Raw genomic sequence first — 20,396 nt, forward strand, 5'->3', positions numbered from 1 at the left:
TACTGCAAACATGTACTAATAAAAATTTTTAGAAAGTGCTTTCTGTCATGTGAATATAGATAAGAAAATTCCTAGCTATTTTGAGATTTTTCTTTCCAGTTATTAATGAGCTTTTAGCACCATGAGATAGAATTTCCAAGATTTTCCTTTTAATTTTGGAAACATGTTGTTTGCAATCACTATTGAAAATTATAATAATATGATTAGGACAGTTTTGTAATAATTTGAAAGGTACCGTGTACCCCTATATCACACCATGTACAAAAGTAACTCAGAATGCATCATCAGCTTAAATGTTAATTAAAGCCAGGCATTGTTGGTACATTTCTGTAATCCCAGCACTCTGTGAGACTGAGGCAAGAGGACTGCAAGTTTAAGCCACGCCTGGGCAACTGAGTGATGTCCTGTCTCAATTTTTTTTTTTTTTGATGATTAGGGGAGTTAATCTCCATCAAGACATTTTATTGAAATGTTTCTCCGATACAGCAGTCAGAATCTTCAAAAGGGGCAGAACAGAGTACAATCAAAGCTTCTGCAGCTTAAATCTCTTAGTCCTAAACCTGAGTTAAGCAAGTCAAAGCAACTTTCCTCCAAACTAAATGGGTCTCCAGTATGTCCATCGAGTTGAGCTTTCAGAGACAGATGCTTAAGACTTAATACATAAACCATCTTGGCTATGGTTGCATTAATTATGTCTGAAGAGCTTAATACCCATCCAAGTCCAGAAGTCGAAGAACACATACACTGGTATGGAGATGGACAAGAGCAGACTGTAAAAGCAAAGGCTGGCTGTGCTAGTGCAGCCCTGTGGGAAGTTTTCCTCCACAGAGGCGGAGTAGAAGATTCCTACTAAGAAGATCAGTGGAATAAGAACAGTCAGTGTAGGCAGAGACAGAAACATTCTTCTTCCCCACTTACCATCCGCCACCGTGTTTTAAATTGTATATAGTATTAAAACGTAGTTGTGTTTTTAAAATGATGATTTAGTGCTGCTCTGTTTCTTCTTGCTTATTTTGATGTGTTGTTCTAGCTGCTTGTGGTATCGTATTAGGAATTCCATCAGTGATCGGATAAGCTATTCCCAATTCTTCATTAATCAATTCATTTGTTGATGCTTCATATTGGAGCGGCTTCTTGGACAAAGGGCACACTAGGAACTCCAGCAGCGCGGGGTCGAAGGTGCGAGGCGGCTCCTCCGCCCTCTCTCTCCGACCCGCCGCCGCCGAGGACCGAGAGCGCCGCCGCCGAGGACCGAGAGCCCGTCGCCCGCAAGCACCTTCGGAGGGGCGGCGGCGGCGCGCGCTCCCCGCAACACTGAGGCGATCCCGCGGCCCACTGCACTCAGCATGGTCTCCCTGTCTCAAATTTTAAAAAGGATGGGGTATAGCTCAGTGTAGTGCTCTAGGTTCAATCCCTAGTACATCACTCCCCCCAGAATAGTAATAATAGTAATTTTCTAACCAAAAATTTGCAGTGTTAGTTGAGAGTGGTGCTGCATGCCTGGGAACCCAGCACTTGTGAGGCTGGGGTGGGAGGATCACATGTTTGAGGCCAGTCTGGGAAACTTTGGGAGACCTTGTCTCAAAAAAAAAGAAAGACTGGGGGCTGGGGATTTAGCTCAGTAGTGCTGCCACCTGCCTCACAAGCTCAAGGTCCCAAGTTCAATCCCCGGTACCGCAAAAAAAAAAAGGATGGAGCTCAGTGGTGGCTCCATCCTCAGTACTGAAAAATAAGGAAAATTCTTACAATTTAATCATGAAACGACAAACCACTTAAAAAAATGAGCAAAGGCTGAATAAACATTTATCTCAAGAACACACACAAATTGCCAATAAGCACATAAAAAGAGGCTCAACATCCTTAGTCATTAGGGAGATGCAAATCAAAACCACATTTAGAGACTTCATTATGGCCTCTAAAATGGCCATAATCCAAAGGTGGACAGAAAGAAGTATTAAGGATGACAGGGAGAAATTGGCATCCTTATTTGCTGCTAGGGTGTAAAATGGTGTGGTTACTATGTTTTTTCACTTTCTGGTTTTCAGTGCTGGCAGTCCAACCCAGGCCTCATACATGCAAGGCATGCGCTCTATCACTGAGCTGTATCCACAGCGTGGTGAGGTTACTTTGGAAAACACTTTCGCAGTTTCTCAGAAAGTTAAATATAAAATTAATACATGACCCAGAAATTTTGCACTTAGTTATTTATATACCCAACAGCAATGAAAACATATCCATAGGAAAACTTGTATTTAAATATTCATTGCAGCATTATTCACAATAGCAAAAAGTCAAAACAATCCAGCGTCTGTGAAGTGATAAGCAAAATTAGCATATCCATACAGTGGAATATTATTCAGCCATAAAAAGTAATGAAATATGAGTACATGTTACAACGCGAATAAACTATGTAAACCTGCTAAGGAAATTAAACCAGACACAATAGGCTTATAGGTGATTCATATCAAATTTCCCATTTGTATGAAATGTCCAGAATTGTTTAGAAAGTGGATTAATGATTGCCAGGGCTGAAAGATAAGAGAACGTAATGATTATTAGAAATGAGAATTGAAAATGTTCTGAAATTAGATAGTGATAATGATTGCACAAACTTGTGAATGTATAAAAATGACTGAATTTTCAAAGTGTTCACTCTATGATATGTGAACTTTATCTCAATAAAGATAATTTTAATGGAGTATCATGTATAGATAGTAATGTGTACACTTACTTTAATCATATAGGACCCTGCTATTACTAGATTTCTATTATTGATAATAATTTTAATTTCTCTTACAGCAACAGAATGGTTCAACAAGTGCCAGAAAACATCAGTTTTCCTGCTGAAGAAGAAAAGATATTGCAGTTCTGGTCTGACTTTAATTGTTTTCAGGAATGCTTAAAGCAATCAAAACATAGGCCAAAGTATGTGAATTTTTTTTTTTTGTAAAAGTAGAGTCCTTAAGAGTAGTTATTTCTTAGACTAAATTCCATTAAAGCAGAAACCATTTATTCATCTTTGTATTCAGTCTCCTAGCTCTCTACATAATTAATCCTCCATAGTAGATAAATGTTGAATGAATGAGTTCTTTTTTATTAGAGTAGATTCGGTTTAAAAGGTCATCTGACTAGAGAGCATATACTACCCTCCTCCTTTCTACCTTTCTCATCATCCCAACCTTCAGTTAGCACTTACACATAAGTACAAGTCCCCCATCAAAGGCTACTATAATACTTCTGCCCCTTGTCTCCAGTCACATAAAAGACCACTGTTTCTATTATGTGTCTTCTGTGTGCAAAAACTTTGTCTATTGACTTGTTTTACTGAAGATCAGGATTAATAATTTCCTTATGGGAAATTTGTTGTGGGAATAATAAATGAAAAATTAATAATCAAATGGCAGTCTCTCCAGCTGTATCATAACTGATGGTAGTAGCCTTTCTGAACATAGGACCTTCATAAATACCTAATCAGTTATGTCTGAATGTCCTGGATTTGCTACTTTTTTCTTCTCCCTAAATACTGTGTCAGGAGCTAACCATAGAAAAATGTCCTAAATTTTTTCTGTTGTAAAATGACTTTAACATATTTTTATTACCTCTATTAGATTTACCTTCTACGATGGTCCTCCTTTTGCAACTGGACTGCCTCACTACGGACATATTCTTGCAGGGACAATTAAAGACATAGTCACAAGATATGCTCATCAGAGTGGGTTTCATGTTGATAGAAGATTTGGATGGGATTGTCATGGTTTACCTGTGGTATGAGTCTTTTGCCTTATAATGTTCTGATTTTTTATAAGCATTATATTCTATCATGTAATATGTTAAAGGTGATTACTTTTTATTATGTATTATACTTTATTCTACTTCATTTCCATAATAATGTGGTTCATTTTCTTTGTAGATATTCTGAAAAGTAATTTTTGTAGAACACTTATTTTTTAGATTTAGTTGTATTTATTTCATAAGGTGGGCATGTTAAGAATCTTGCCACAAAATTTCAGGAATATGAAATCGATAAGACACTGGGAATCAGAGGGCCAGAGGATGTGGCCAAAATGGGGATTGCAGAGTATAACAATCAGTGCCGTGCAATTGTGATGAGATATTCTTCTGAATGGAAGGTATGTTCAATTCTCTTCAGTTAAATGAAAAGAAAGTTGTTTTTAAATGGGTATTGAAATGGTTTACGGTCCTTTCAGCTTTTGATGAGATGTTCCTGAAAGTATGGCTGTCGGTGTGAGGTTGTGACACTAGATGAGTTTACCCTCCTCTTTGCAATGTATACCTAAGAGAGGCTCCTTAGCTTTCACCTGCAAACCCATCAGATTAAATTGAACCCTCTCTTTGCTGATTTCTGAGTGATTGGTTCGGTTTCCATATTTAAACTGCCTACCCCACAGTATATGACAGGAGTCAGTGTTGAGGCAATCAGGTTTGCTTAAATGCTCCAATGCAGTAATTCAAGTGTTTTTTAAATTTCCAATTTGGACCCATTCCTGTGATACTAATTTGAGTTCCATGTTAATAGAGCAACATGAAGGAGCTGCAGAACTACTAACAATAGAGCAGAAGCTGCAGAACTCCTGCCCTCTTGTTTTTCTGGGCATGGAAACAAAGCTCCCTCTCTCCTCCTTTCCTCTCAGATGAGATTAGCATGTCTGTATAACTTAAAAGCATGTCTGGATTCCCGCCCCCCCCCCCCCCCCCGCCATATTCTCCATCTTCCCTTCAACTTCTCAAAATGTGTTCAGAATTCCCTGTTCTGCCAGTTGTGTCATTGCTTCCAGTTTTTAAACATTAATTCCCATGATCACATCAGTTATCCATTCCTGCCAAGACTTTCTTCTTAGTATATAGTCATTCCTTTTATTTATTTATTTTTCTTTTTGTTGTTGTTGTTGAGACAAGGCCTCACTATGCAGTTCAGGCTGACCTTGAGCACACTAGGTAGCCCAAGCTGGCCTTGCATTCACAGCAGTCCTCTTGCCTCAGCCTCCCAAGTGTTGGGATTACAGCCGTGTGCCACCACACTCAGCAATATATAGTCATTCCGACAGGCTTTCCTTAACCTCTCGCCCACCATCTTTTCTATAGCAGTCTGCTAATCACTTTCCTTTTCATGATCTTTCCACACAGGCTGGAGTATTCTGTCTCCTGCAGTTTTGTTTTCATTGTGTTTTTCCTCTGCTTAAAAGCCTGCGTAGCTTGGGGCCGGGGATTTAGCTCAGTGGTTTCGCCGCGTGCTGCGCAAGCACAAGGACCCGAGTTTGATCTCCACTACCCAAAAAAAAAAACCCCTGAGTAGCTTCTCTTCTTTGACATATAAAGTCTTATTTCTTTAAATGAAAATCAGAGCTTCTTAATTTTATCTCAGCCTTGTTTTCTTACATGACCAGTAAGGGAAAATACTGCTAAATAGAGCATGGTTACAGACCTTTTCTTTCCTTTAGGTTTTTTTTTTTTTTCCTTAAACTTAAAAAGCTTTTTAAACTTTTCATTTTGAAATAATTTCAGACATATTAAAAACTTGCAGATATGGTATGAAGAGTTCTTCACCAATTGCTAACATCTTTGATAATGGTAATACAATTTCAAAAGCAGTAGGTTAGTGTCAGGGAAATATTACAGCTTTATTTAATATCACTAATTATTTCACTAATTATTATTTTTGATCCAAGATCCAGTCCAGGATCACAACATTGCCTTTAGAAGTTGTGTCTTCTTAGACTCCTTTAACATGAAACATTCATTCAGCCCTTCTTTGTCTTTCATGACCTTGTCACTTTTGAAGAGTGCAAACCAGTTATTTCATAGCATGTCCCTCAATCTCTTATGTTTCCTTATAATTCAAGTGATGCATTTTGGTAAGAATACCTCAGAAGTAACACCCTGCACTTCTCCATGTATCTTATCAGAGGAGAAATGTTGCTGCTATGTCTCATTGATAACTTTGTTCACTTAATTATGTTGTTTTCAGTGTCAGGTTTCTCCTTTGTAAAGTTGCAGTTTTTGCTTTTAGCTATTAAGTACCTGGTAGAGAAATTCTTTGCAAATATTCTTTTTCTTAATAATACTTTGATTCGTTAATTTTAGCATCCATTTACTCATGTTAGCAACAGTTATACCTGTGTTGCCAAAAGGTGCTTTTATATAAATGAATATTAACCAGTAGACCCTCAAGTTACAACCAGCTTGACATATGAACAGCTTGGATTATGATCAGAATTTTACTTTTAACTTATGACCAACGTCTTAAGTTATTACCTGAGTGCTGATTGCTTGTGCTTTCAGATGGTCTTAGATACAGGTTTAATCCTTAAAGAGTTCTGGAAGGAACATTACAACATCCTTTCCTGAATGAGGTTAATTGAGAAATCCTGGGCCAGTGTCTAATGACACTGAGATCTGCCTGTATATAGGAGAGAGTCTTTGAAGGCTGCGTAGAGGAGCTTGAGCCTTCACTTGACAACTTGAATTAAAATCAGCCCTCAGGAACAAATTGAGTTCCTAAGTCAAGGGTCTACTACTTGTAAGTAACTTCTTTGTATAGAATGAATGCAGGCCAAAAAACCTGGATCTTAACCTTACATAGTGTTTTCTCTGAAATACTGATTTACTTTAACCGTTGGTAGTTCTGATTTCCTAAAATTTTACATGATGACAGTGAGAGTAAAGAACACACATTGGTGTATAAGGACAAATAACATTATCTAATGCTACTCTAATATTCATTCTTTTAAAGTCTATTATTACCAGACTTGGCCGATGGATTGACTTTGACAACGACTACAAAACTCTGTATCCACAATTCATGGAATCTGTCTGGTAGGTTTATTTTAAATTGCAAATGTGATTGATATGCTGCTGTATTTGTCAATGGAGAGGTGTGTTAGCATGAATTAGTTTGTTTTCAGATCCAGTTGTCAGGAGCAGGTATGTTTTGGATTTGATAAATACACTATCATATCCATATATTCTTTAAGATGTAAATAAATGCAGTAGGTTGAACAGCAACGTACAATCAAATACATTCACATTCCTGCCTCATTAAGTAGAATAAAGAATATGAATGGCTTGACATCAACTAAAGTTATTTTGCCAAATTAATCGATGCCAAATTTAGGAAAAATTAGTTTTTAAAAGTACTTTTCCTGGGCTGGGGATCTAGCTCAGTGGTTTCGCTGCCTGCCTTGCAAGCGGAAGGACCCGAGTTTGATCCCCGGTACCAAAAAAAAAAAAGAAAGTAAAAGTACTTTTCCTTGTGGGTTTTTTTTTTAAGGAATTAACCCTGAAAAATTGTGCATTTCAATTCAATGCTGAAAGATTCTGTATAGTGAACAGACTATTCTGTAAAGTTCCAAATTAAATTTATTTCTTTTTATTATCATGAGATAGTAGAAGTAATGCCAGTCTTGATGGCTGGTTTAACTTGGGTCTCCTAATAGTCTGGTAATCATTACTGGTCAAGCAGGTACCATTATTATGGTTGCAGAATGCCCTGGATATATAACTTAGCCTGGAGGAAATCATATTTTTATTAAGTTATATATAAAAGTATAAGTGGGCTAGGGATTTAGCTCAGTGGTTCTGCCGCCTGCCTCACAACTGTAAGGACCCAAGTTTGATCCCTTGTACCAAAAAAAAAAGTATAGGTGAGTTACAAAGCTGTTTTGTAAGGTGCAATTTCTTTGCCTAACTTTGTAAATATTTGTGGCTTTTACTGCCTTATCTACCTATTCCTGTTTCTCTGAGGATCTAGGCATAGTTACTCAGATCCCTTACTGATATCCCCTTGTGGCCTATCTCCAGGCCTGTGTACCCAGGAGTGGAGAGCCAGTGAGGCACTCTCACACCAGACTTTGGAGAGGCACTTCCAGTTCACTGAGGAGCTGGAGTTACCATGACTAGAGGGAGCATCTGGAAACCAGGTTTTGTGTTAAGCATGTGAAAAAGAAGTTCTAGATCAGGGCTATTGAGCTCTTAAATGCCTTCTCCCTCAGCCTCCGAAGTAGCTGGAACTATAGGCATGTGCCACCGCACCCAGCTAAATGTTTAGGTTTTTAATTTAAGTTAAAAATTACATGTGGCTAGCACCCACCATGTTAGTCAATATAGTTCTAAATCCTGTTTCTTAGTTTATATAAAATGCGCTTACACCAGGAGGTGATGCATGCCTATAATCCCAGCGCTTGGGAGGCAGAGGCAGGAGGATCGCCACTTAAGTTTGGCTACATAGTGAGTTCAAAGCACCCTGGATTATACAGTGAGACCCTGTCTCAAAAAATACAATGTGCTTAGATCAGGAGGCAGATAGTTTTTAAAGGCTCATGGCATTAGAACATTTGTTATCCCTAAGGAGTATGTTAGCATATAAATAAGACACCTACACAGATGGTGATTTTAAAAATGATAGGAGATACCTTTAAAAATGGTAAAATTAGTAGTGTTGATGTTAGATTGAGTTGGTACTTTGGAATATATAAAGCATTTCCACATAAATTTTCCTAGAATCCTACCCATTGGGTTAGTATTCTGTGAGGTCAAAGGAAGTAGTTGTGACTTGCCTGAGATTGCACAGCTAATTGTATGGCTCTTAGGCTTAAAACTGGATCTTAATATATCAGTTCTAGTATTCTTCCTCTACTCTATCGTGAATATCCTTGTATCAAAGAATATTTTGAGATTTTTATTTCAACTTTGGAAATTTGTTTTGCAATATCATTTTTTCAGCTTTAGTAAGGGCTCAAGGATAGATAACATGAAGAAACATACATCTTCATAAATTGTAATTTTATTATTTATTTATTTATTTATTTATTTTGGTATCAGGGATCGAACTCGGGTCCTTGCGCTTGTGCAGCAGGGGGCGAAACCACTGAGCTAAATCCCCAGCCCTATAAATTGTAATTTTAACAAATGGGAGAGAGTTTAGTTCATTATGCCATACATACAGGAGTTAGAATATAAGGATAAAAAAACTACAGGCAAAATTAAATAAGTTTCTGCTAATTTACTGTGTTTTTAAAGCAGGAAGGGTGACTATTATTGATGTCTGCAGTATCCAGGAACATTTAGCTACCTATGCTTCCAAGGAAAATCAGAGTGGTCATGGGGCCAGGGATTTAGCCCAGTGGTGCTGCCACCTGCCTCACAAGTGCAAGGACCTGAGTTTGATCTCTGGTACCAAAAAACAAAAAAAGAAAAGAAAATCAGAGTGGTCAAGCAAGCTGACACCGTAAGACCGCTGTCCTTACCAAACGCTCCGAGGAGCTGACTATAGTGAAGCACACCCAGGGATCCCAGCGGTGCCTCCAGAATGTAAGACCAAGGGCCTTACCAAATGCTCCAAGGAGCTGACTGTAGTGGAGCACACCCAGGGATCCCAGCAGTGCCTCCAGAATGTAAGACCGTGAAGAACACCCGGGAAGGAACACACCCACACCAGACAAGTTGGAAAGTGAAACAGACCTTAGTCTGGTGAGACGCCACTCCCAAAGCAAAGTAGCTTAGAGAGGCCATCAGCCCAGAGTCCCAGGCTCTTTTTATAGGGGGTTGCAGGGAAGTTAACAGGCGAAATTTACAGAAGAGGGAACAAAGGTTAGTGGTCTTACATTTGCATATTAATTAGCCTGAGATGTACTGATGGTCAGCAGATGTTTTGTAGATTGTTCTATAGATAGCGGTGTCCAAACATCAGTTTTTGAACAAAGAGTTGAATAATTATGGCTGATACAGATCTTATCTAGTGTTGGGGAACTAACAAGCATCTTTATCTATTTACTCACATTCAGTCACGCTTGGGGCTAGGGGAGTTTTATGATTACAGAGTTATGTAGTCCCACAGCACAGCTGATGGAAGGAAAAAACAGAGGATCTAAGAGGCTCTTCACACGACCTCAAAAATAACCCCTGAAGAGCTTTAACTGATCTTGTCCTGTGTTACCAACATGAGACAGACTTTTCCCCCAAGAGACCTGGTACCATCTTCTAGGTGAAACTTCTCTCCCCTCCCCTTATGCCCAGTAAACTCGTTGGAACTCCCTGAAAAAAAAGTTTAAATGCTCAGTAAGTTTTTGATTAACTGTGGGAGAGATATCTGATCCTAATCCCAGTGGTTTGTAGTTTTAAATTGCTGTTTTTAAATTGCCCATTATAATGAAATTTAAACAGTACATCAGGAAGCTATTTAAAAGAAAAGCTCCATGTGCCAACTTCATTAACATGTTCGTTAAAGTCTGTATTTTTGGGGCCGGAGATTTAGCTCAATGGTTTTGCAGCCTGCTGCGTAAACGCAAGGATCCGAGTTCAATCCCTGGTACCAAAAAAAAAAAAAGTCTGTATTTTTCAACCTCTCTGAAAAAAATGTAAGTGTATATGTTGACTTATGCAGATTTCTATCATTGGTACTTCATTGTGCAATATGGTCTGTCGTATATTTTTTTTCACATTATATTATGAACATCTTTCCATGTGAATAGATAGTAGCATTTTTGTTAGTGTCTGCATAATGTCTCATCATACTGATCTGTAGGAATTTACTAGCTAGTCCTCAAATGAGAAATCTTTTTTCACTTCTTTGGTAGACAGAAATTCTGAACAGAAAATGATGTAAAAGTCTGCCATCAAGGGAAATAGATTTTTGTTGTTGTTATGTAATTAAAACTCCCATCTGTTAACTTGCCAGGTGGGTGTTCAAACAACTTTATGATAAAGGCCTTGTTTATAGAGGTGTGAAAGTCATGCCCTACTCCACTGCTTGTAACACTCCGCTTTCCAACTTTGAGGCACATCAGAATTACAAGGTATGTGAAATACTGAATTATATCCCTCTCAGCACTGACATATGCCCATGGAGGGTAAATGGTTGTGATCACAGTAATGTATTCCCAGGTGGATTGTCAGCCTGGGGGCATCTGTCACATGAAGAGCTACATCCCCTGCTCTTTTTTATTTTAAGACAGTGTCTCACTAAGTTGCAATTTATAAACCTGTTTTTGGTTGATTTGTGTTGGAGAGTGATCTTCTCTAGCCTGGAGCTATTTATTTTTAAATCTTTGATATTTTCAGGTTAAGATTGCTTTAGACTTGGAGCCAGTCTTCTATTTAGTGAGTTAAAATGGTGATTGGCTTATTATAATTTCAAATACATGGTGTTTCAGTACGATTCTTTTGATATTGTAGGGGAAAACATAACTGTTTTCCAAACATTATTTGTTCCTCTTGATATATTACTTTTTAAAGTCCTCAGGGCCGGGGATTTAGCTCAGTGGAGCCAGGCCTGCCTTACAAGCCCAAGGTCCTGAGTTAAATCCCCAGTACCAAATAAAAAATAAAAAGCCTCAGATGTCTTTTTTTTTTTTTTTTTGGTACCGGGGATCGAACTCAGGTCCTTGCGCTTGCGCAGCAGGCAGCAAAACCACTGAGCTAAATCCCCGGCCCCTCCTCAGATGTCTTAAAACATTTTATATTTGTGGATTCTGTGTGTGCGCACATATGTCTATATATGCAATACTGGAGAATGAACCCAGCACCTTCACACCAAACTGTATTCCCAGCCATTTTTTATTTCATTTTATTTTGAGACAGGGTTTTGCTAAGTTTCTCAGGATCTCCACAAACTTATGATCTTCCTGCCTCAGGTCCCCAAGGTGCCGGGGAATTATAGACGTGCTCCATCACGCTCAGCTATTTGTGACTTCTAAGTCATTTCTTTAAGTATTGAAAAATTTTGGTGTGGAATTTCTTGCTTTATTTTTTTTATAAATGTGACAAAATATAAATGATTTTTTAAAGAGTATTTCATCCTAAAATGTATGCATTTTAGTTGTCAATGAATGTTGGGGGTTTTTTTGGGTTTTTTTTTTGGTACTGGGGATCAAACTCGACCTTGCTCTTGCGAGGCAGGCAGTGGGACCACTGAGCTAAATCCCCAGCCCAGTTCTTTTTTCTTTTCATGTTTATTATGGATTTGTGAAACACTACCTCATTTTATTTTAGGATGTTCAAGATCCTTCAGTATTTGTAACTTTCCCTTTGGAAGAAGATGAAAATATATCTTTGGTTGCTTGGACAACCACTCCCTGGACTCTACCTAGTAACCTTGCTGTCTGTGTTAATCCAGATATGGTATATGTAAAGGTTAAAGGTAAGTCTGACCCTGATTACATGTCATCAGAATGAATAAGAATTTTATTTGAGGGAAAACTGTAAAAGCTGACAGATCTTTTTGGAGTAAAAAAATCTTCCACAAGAATTTTATTTAATCAGTAAGATAAGCCCTACAAATTTCTTTCATCAGAAATGATTTTAAAAGTAACTTTACCTGCTGCACAAGCGCAAGGACCCGAGTTTGATCCCCGGTACCAAAAAAAAAAAAAAAAAAAAGTAACTTTAAAAGAAAAGATTTTTTGGAGGGGAAGGTAGCAGGTATCGAACTCTGGACCTTGTGCTTGCGAGGCAGACACTGGAACCACTGAGCTAAATCTCCAGCCTAGAAAAGAATTTAAAAGTAACACAAAAATTAAAATAATACTAAGATGAGGTGCCAGGGATTTAGCTAAATGGTTTTGCTGCCTGCCTCGCAAGCCAAGGACCCGAGTTTGATCCCCAGTACCAAAAAAAAAAAATAGTACCGAGATGTAAAAAAGTAAAATTTCATTATAATTTCCAGTTTGTAGTGTATTTTAATGCATCATGCTCTTATTACAGATGAAGAATCTCAGATTCAGAGATAGTTGTTTATGTCATTATTGGCATTGATACCAGGACTTAAGAACTTTGTGCTTCTCAGGTATCTCCTGGTAGAGTTATCATAGTCTCAACTAGGTCCTTCCATACAGATTAATATGAAAAAAGAAGATTGGTATTTTGTGAACAAAGATACTTTGAGGTCTGGATTGTTTATGAGAATGGAAAAGGAAATAAGAGAAAAAACTCTTTGCCAGAGAAGAAGGCTGTGGTACTGCTGCTATAGAAAACAGTATACCATTTCTTCACAAAGTTGAACATAGAATTATGTACATATACCAACTGTGCATAATGAATTTAGTCATTATGTACTGCAAACATACAATAAAAATAGTCCTAAAATTTTTTTTTTTTTGGTACCGGGGATCGAATTCGGGACCTTGCACTTGCGAGGCAGGTGGTGGAACCACTGAGCTAAATCCCCAGCCCATAAAAATTTTTTTAAAAGGAAAGAATTTGTGATTCATACTACAACTTGTTGAACCACTATACTAAGTGAAATAAACAAGTCACAGAAGGACAAATCTATAGGATTCCACTCCTCTGAGATACCTAGAGTAGTCAATTCAGAGAAAAAAGTACAGTGGTGATATGGGGGGGATGTTTGGAGGGAATGGAGAGATATATTTAATTGGTACAGTGTTTCAATTTCTGATAATGACAATGTTTTGGGTAAAGATAGCATTATACAACATTGTGGATATATTTAATGCCACTTACAAATGGTTAAAATTAGTTTTTGTAAAGCAAAAGAACAGTCAGCTTGACTCATACTAGATTGTGCTGTCAAGGAAAAGTTTGAGAAGGGAACTAGAGAGCAATGGAGGGTCAGAAGAAAGGGGATTTCTTTATTTGAGTCTCCCCAGACAGCTGGTAAGACCAAGATTTGGTCTCCATGTTGGCTGTTGGGAAGAACTGTTGTCTGCAAGGGAGCCTGGGCTAGGTGTCTAACTGCTTCTCTGGGCCACATGTTATCCCATCGGTGCAATTTTCCTGTGTCCTGGGTCAGTGGCCATTTGTAGTGAGCCTGGCAGCCGGAGGGACCATGTGACCAAGATTTCAAATACATCATTCCCCTGCCCACATACCATGGTTATTTTTTCAAACTGTGCATGTCTCCTTTGAGGTCAGAGGTGAGGAATAGCAGCATTATTTATAGCAACTTTTCAGCGAATTGTCAAAGCCTTTGTAATAATCTGTAGGTTCCCTTTTCCCTTGTCTTCCTTTCCTTTCCTTTATTTTTTGTGTTGCTGGGAATCAACCCAGGGCCTCACAAAGGCTAAGATTTGACCCATGAGCTATACCCTGGGCCCCTTTTTTCTTAGTCTGAGCTGAATATATGAGATAGGCTCAGGTAAATTGCAGTATGTTCATACTTTATAGGTTGGAGTTTATATTGGCTAGATTTTTGTAGGGTAGTTTTTTCAAATCAATTTTTGATTGTTCATAAATTTGGTCTAGCTTTGGCATTCCTAGGATAGGATCCTCCAGAATTGCTTTTAATGAGGGTACACAGATTCATACATTATCTCACTGAACATAATAATGAAATTTTAAAGCAGTTTAAATGTGTATTAGTCAATTTGTTAGAAACAATTTATAACTCCATAAAATGGAGTCCAATAAACTATTTTAAAAATATTAAAGATCTATATCTATATGGAAAGATGTTCACATTATATTATGGGAATACAAAATACAAAACTGTAGAGTATTACTTCATAATTGTTTTAAAAGTAAAAAGAACTTACACATACTTAGATTAATTTGTTACATATGTGCAGGAAAGTAACTGGATGAATAGACACCCAAATGAGAATATATTAGAGAGGCTGGGATCAAAAGAGAGTTTTATGGTGTAAGCTACTTAGTTGATTAATATTATGGTATTAGTTGCTGGTTTTGTGGTGCTGGGGTTAAGCCCAGGACCTCATGCATGATAGGCAAGCACTCTACAATTTAGCTGTACTCCCAGCCCCAGTGTTAAAATTTTTAAACACTGACAGAATTACCTTGGGGAGGAAAAAAATAAAGACTTAATTTCCTTAAAATAGATAATGTGTGATGTAGTTGATAATGTGTCTCAGCTGCATAACTGTATTGGATGTCTGTGTTTTGTGCTCATCTGGGAAGCAACGTAGTGTGCTTTGCCATGCTCCTGTGTGAGCTCTAGGCACACTACGTCCAGGTGATGCAGGAACTCCTCAGCAAGAAGTATGCCTCGTGCATGTCTTGGTCAGCCATTCTGAATATCACTGAGATCCACTTTTTCCCTTGTTCTCACAGATGTTGCCAGAGGAAAATTACTCATTTTAATGGAAGCCAGATTATCAGCCCTGTATAAGTTGGAGAGTGACTATGAGATCCTTGAAAGGTGATTTTTCAAACAGTTAATTTGTGTGTATGTCTTTAGTTTTCAAAAGATTTATTCATTATCTTAAAGCTGTATTATTCAAGTTGAATTTTAAGTCCTGAGTATGTGCACATCACACATTCCTGTATTCATGGTGGAGCAGCAAACCAAGGGCGTGATGACTTGATGTGGCTGCAGCCTCATTTCTCTGATTTTTTAGCACAATTGTTGATTTTCCTTTCTCCTTTTTCCAGATTTCCTGGTGTTTATCTCAAAGGCAAGAAATACAAGCCCTTGTTCGACTATTTTCTGAAGGTAAGCCCAGGTACTGCTATGCAGGGGCTCTTCACATGCATTTCTTTGATACCTGGAAAAAAGTTCTAAGTGGAATTCTCATTGTCTTAAGTTATTCATATGGTAGCCTAGATTCAAAAGTGTGCATTGATATTTAAAAAATTAAATTGTGTTGTTGAGAATCACAGAGCTGTTTTATATGATTTTCATTTTCTGACACTGGAGAATACACAGCTATAGTCGCGAAACCCACTACCATCAAAACAAAGTCAAAGAAATTCTTCATTACTTCTTTTTTTTTTGGTACTGGAGATTGAACTCGGGACCTTGTGCTTGCGAGGCAGGCGGCAGTCTTCATTAGTTCATAAATGTTTTGGAATAAGATAATGAGCAACACCCTTTGGCCTGGTTTTCTGTGCCATTTGGAAATTGTAATGAGTTGGACATACCATTTTTGTCACAGCCTAGGACAAAACATCTGCTGATCCTACTGTTGTTCCCATTGAGTATGGGGTGAGGTTGGTTGATGCCGATGTTTGGGGCCTAGCCAGTATATCTGTCATCTCTATTCACTTTCTTCACCCTGAGTGTTTTCCCACTGAGTGTTTCTGTCTCTCATTTAAAGGCCTTTATCCTCTTTCTGTGTTACTACCTAACATTTCTGTGTACTCTGTCTTCATTCTGTCTCTCCCCACAAGCCTTTAGTCTTCTGCCAGCATTTATGAGTAGTCTTTATCCTGCTTCCCAGCAGACCTGATTCCTAACCACATTTCCAAAGTGGCCCTTTTCTTTTCTGCCTCCCTGTGTTTTGCGTTTTTTGATTTTTGGGGTTTTTTTGGTACCGGGGATCAAACTCAGGGCCTTAAGCTTGCGGAGCAGGCGGCAGAACCACTGAGCTAAATCCCTGGCCCCTCCCTGTGTTTTTAAAGTTTTCTCCCGTTTTAAATATCCTTCACCTTTTGTTGTGTTTTCTGGGTACAAACCATCTTTCAAGTCTGAACACAGAAGCCATCTGAAAGTTGTATTCTCTGAAATGCTTCTTTGGCTTCTTGACAGCATTCTTTTGTAAGTCTTAACATTTTCTTGTCTAAAACCTCTTCCCCCATCAGTGGGTGTTTACTTTCTAAATCACAGGGCCTATTAAGAACCAAGGAAAGCTTGGGCCTTAGAAAAGGACACATGGATGTATTAGGAATTTCAGCTTAAGTCAGAGGTCTGTCTGCAATATCCACTCCAAACCTACTCAATTAGATTGAACAATACCTGCCCATAAAATAAATGTCTTAGACTTCTAGTGAAATTTTAGGCAGATACTTCAAGTCCCTTAAGTGGGGATATAATCACCTGATGTACACCTGAAATACACAAGTTCTGAAATGTTAAGTGAAGCAGTGATATAGGTGTTGCCAGAGGGGCAGCGCTTTGCCTCTCAGTAGTGTCTGCTGACCTGGCCGAGTAGATGGCGGAGCCTGGGTGTGTTTGGTCCTGGGACACAAGGATGCAGCGAGGACACAGCAATAACTTTCTTCATCTGTTCTTAGACCCCGTGGGGGTCACTGTGTGTGCATCTGACTCAGAACCGTATTCCTACTCCAGGTTTAAACTTATCATCTCACACCTTCCAAAATGCTTCAAGGTGATTCAGGTTATAGTAGTTGAAAACTCACAGTCATTTTTAAGTTTAATTGTAAGTTCTAAAGAAACAGAGTGCTATGATAAATTGGAAGTAGTGTTATTATTTGGAGCCAGGAAACCTTGCTTCAGATCCAGCCTCCATTGCTGTCAGTGATTTGGCAAGTCACTTACCTTTATTCTGAATTTGCTCATTTCTGATATTTAAAAAGAGCCAGAATATTTCTAAAGCTTGAAAAAATAAGACCTTTTTCATAGGACTATAGAAGTTAAATATGAAAGTACTTTGTATCAATGCAGAGAAGTAGGACAGCACAGGGCGAGTTTGGCTGAAACAAAGGATATGTGCAAAGAACTATGAAGAGGTGAGGGGGATGGGTCCTCTTGCATTCTGTGCATTAACCTGATGGTATGCAAAGAAAAATTAGACATCTTTTCCCCTAAGTCATAGAATTTGCAACTCTTTGGTTTCCCTTTTGTTCCTGTAGATGTTTACCTTTTATGACTGCATAGCTTCAGCTAGGTTGAAGGGAAAAGGAAAGTACCTGCAGTAGATGAAAATAAACCAGGAAGTGAATGATTCACATTAAATGACCACATTTTATGAGACTATATGCCAAATTTATGCTAGGGCCAGGGTAGGCTTGGAAGAGCTAGTAAGAAAGCCCAGTTAGGTGGCCAAAAGAAATTAGAAATTTTCATGTGCAAATCTTTAGTAATTATGTCATTTATACATGGTGACGCATAATGCAAGGAAAAGATTTATTGTATCAGCTTGTTTCTTTCCAACCTGAGTCATTTTTCTATTTTTTTTCTTTTTTCTTTATTATTTTAAATGTGTAACTTTATTATCAAACACACACATATACAAAATTTAAAATTATTCAAAGAAAAACCATGCAAGGGGAAAAAAATTATAATAATATTCAAATATAGTAGAACTCAACCAAAGCAAAACTGAAAAGTACTTAAACATTTTTCCATATAATTTTTTAAAAATCTCAAGCATTAAGATATCAGAGGATGTGATTTGTTTTAGAAAGATTTTCAAAACTATTGAACAAATAGTGGTCTGAAAAAAAATTCTAATTAGCTAGTAAACTCCATATAGGCCAAATTTTTTTTTAATTTAAATTTCAATACAGTCATATGACACATGATGGAAATATAATCTGAGAAATATATTATTAGGCAGTTTCATCCTTGTGTATTGCAGTGTACCACACAGAGTGCCAACTTCTAAGTGCAAACTGAAAAGGTATATGTTGATCATCTGTGAAGGCCCCTTGATGTTATCCAAATATGCAGTTAAACATGAGATACATGAGGCAACCACTGGCTAGCAGCACACTGTTTTACAGTAAACTCTTTTATATAAGTAGGATTATGCTCTAAAGGATGAAAAGCACAGCATGTTATAAGTACCTAAAACAGTAACAGTCATTTATCACGCTATCGAGTACTGTGTACTGTACATAGTTGTATGTGCTTCTTCTGGAAACATACCCTTCTCTCCTTTGATCTCAGTGACTCTTCCTTACAAACCCACTGATGAGCTCCAGCCTAGTCTCTATCTACATCTCTTCCTATAGTTTTAAACACTATAAATGGATTCTTTGCAGATTCCAGCCTGTAACTCTGATCTCTACCCTTCCCCTCCAGCAACCCCTACCCCTCTGAGTCTTTTCTTTGTATTTCAAATTATCAATTATTCATTTTAATCATTTTACTCCGTAATTTTACACATGTGTGTACTCTTTACACATGTGTGTCCTATTTATTTCACTTAAGAGTATGGCCTCAATATGCATCCATTTAGCTGTAAATGTCTCTAATTTCTCATTCTTTATGGCTGAGTAGGACTCCATTTTATAAAAAAACCACATCTTCTTTATCCATTCTCCAGTTGATGGGCACTTGGGCTGTTTCCAAGCTTTAGCTATTACAAACTGTGCCGCTATAAACATGGGTGCATGTGTATCGCTGTGGTATGATTCTTTTCTTTTGGGAAAATAATCAGCAGGGGGATAGCTGGGTCGAATGGGACCTCTAAGCCTAGTTCTTTGAGGTATCTCCATATTGATTTCCACAGTGGTTGCACTAGTCTGCACTCCCACCAACAATGCAGAAGGGTTCCTTTCTCCCCACACCCCCGCCAGCATTTGTTATTGGATGAATTCTTTATAACAGTCCTTCTTTCTGGGGTGAGGTGGAATCTCAGTGTTGTTTTCATCTGCATCTCTTCAATAACCAGTGATGTTGAACATTTTTTCATGTATTTATTTGCTGCTTTTACTTCTTTGTCTGAGAAATGTCTGTTCATTTTGGATGCCCATTTTTGAATTGGGTCTTTGAATTTGGGGGGGATCTAATTTTTTTCAGTTCTTTATATATTCTAGATAGTAGTCCTTTGTCTAAGGTACAGCTACTGAAAATTTTTTCCCACATTATAGGTTGTTTGTTAGCTCTGTTGGTGGGTTCTCTTGTAGTGTAGAAGCTTTTTAATAAGATGAGATCCCAGCTATTGATTCTTTTTGCTACTGAGGTTTTATTCATAAAATCTTTTCCTATGCCAGTGTCTTCAAAAGTTCTACCTAACTTATCTTCCAGCAAATTTAATGTTTCTGTCTTAATATTTAGATCTTTATCCACTTTGATCTTAGTTTAGTGCATGGTGATAGGTATGGGTCTAGTTTTAATCTTTGTCAAGTTGAAATCCAGTTTTTCCAACACCATTTATTAAATAGGCTATCTTTCCTCCAATGAAGGTGGTTGGCTCCTTTGTCAAAGATGAGGTGGCTGAGTATATCTGTAGTTGTTTGCATCTTCTAATCTATTCCACTGATCCTTGGGTCTGTTTCTTTGCCAGTACCATGCTGTTTTTATCACAGTAGCTTTGTAGTATAGTTTCAAGTTGGGAATAGTGATGCCCCCAGCCATATCTCTGTTGGTCTAGAATTTCTTTTGCTATTCTAGGTCTCTTCTGGTTCCAAATGAATTTTTGGATTGTTTTTTCTAGTTTGGTGAAATATATTGTTGGAATTTCAATCGGCATTGCATTAAACTTATATAGTAGTTTTGGAAGTATGGCCATTTTCACTATATTGGTTCTTCCTACTCAGGAACAAGAGATGTCTTTCCATTTTCTTATATCCTTCTCAACCTCCTTTTTCAGAGTGCTATAGTGTTCAATGTAGAGGTCTTTTGCTTTCTTTGTTATACTGATTCCTAGCTATTTCATTTTTTTGGATGCTGTTATAAAAGGAATTGTTTCCCTGATTTCTCTCTCAGTGAGTCTATTATTTGTATATAAAGAGGCTGGGGTGTTTTTTTTCCCCATTTAGTTTATTGGTACATTTTA

At 37.8% G+C, this 20,396-nt stretch overlaps 2 protein-coding genes and 1 pseudogene across 6 annotated transcripts in view; 1 reads left to right on the forward strand and 2 right to left on the reverse strand.

Moving 5' to 3' along the window:
• The window catches only part of Iars1 (isoleucyl-tRNA synthetase 1), an 81,855-nt gene that overhangs the window by 3,052 nt on the left and 58,407 nt on the right, over nt 1-20,396 (forward strand). For all 5 annotated transcript variants that reach the window (XM_004870087.4, XM_021248481.2, XM_004870085.4 and 2 more), the window contains exons 2-9: nt 2,800-2,925; nt 3,609-3,765; nt 4,011-4,130; nt 6,752-6,834; nt 10,694-10,811; nt 12,007-12,154; nt 15,043-15,130; nt 15,364-15,424. In XM_004870087.4, coding sequence (XP_004870144.2) covers nt 2,807-2,925; nt 3,609-3,765; nt 4,011-4,130; nt 6,752-6,834; nt 10,694-10,811; nt 12,007-12,154; nt 15,043-15,130; nt 15,364-15,424 — 894 coding nt within the window. In that variant the 5' untranslated portion in view covers nt 2,800-2,806. The remainder of the gene's footprint in view (nt 1-2,799; nt 2,926-3,608; nt 3,766-4,010; nt 4,131-6,751; nt 6,835-10,693; nt 10,812-12,006; nt 12,155-15,042; nt 15,131-15,363; nt 15,425-20,396) is intronic.
• LOC101699821 (phosphatidylinositol N-acetylglucosaminyltransferase subunit Y-like) lies at nt 446-944 on the reverse strand. The gene has a single exon (XM_087184277.1). It carries the CDS (start codon nt 899-901, stop codon nt 686-688), a length of 216 nt encoding a protein of 71 aa, XP_087040403.1. The 5' UTR covers nt 902-944; the 3' UTR covers nt 446-685.
• Nucleotides 984-2,740, reverse strand: LOC147825831 (protein preY, mitochondrial pseudogene; annotated as a pseudogene).

This window comes from Heterocephalus glaber, unplaced genomic scaffold, assembly GCF_053883595.1.
Source record: "Heterocephalus glaber isolate CG9 unplaced genomic scaffold, H.glaber_assembly_v1.0 deba00001481, whole genome shotgun sequence".
Classification (NCBI taxonomy): domain Eukaryota; kingdom Metazoa; phylum Chordata; class Mammalia; order Rodentia; family Bathyergidae; genus Heterocephalus; species Heterocephalus glaber.

Coding starts and splice junctions, on each gene's coding strand:
- LOC101699821 (XM_087184277.1), bottom strand. CDS start 901: ATGTTTCTGTCTCTGCCTACACTGACTGTTCTTATTCCACTGATCTTC.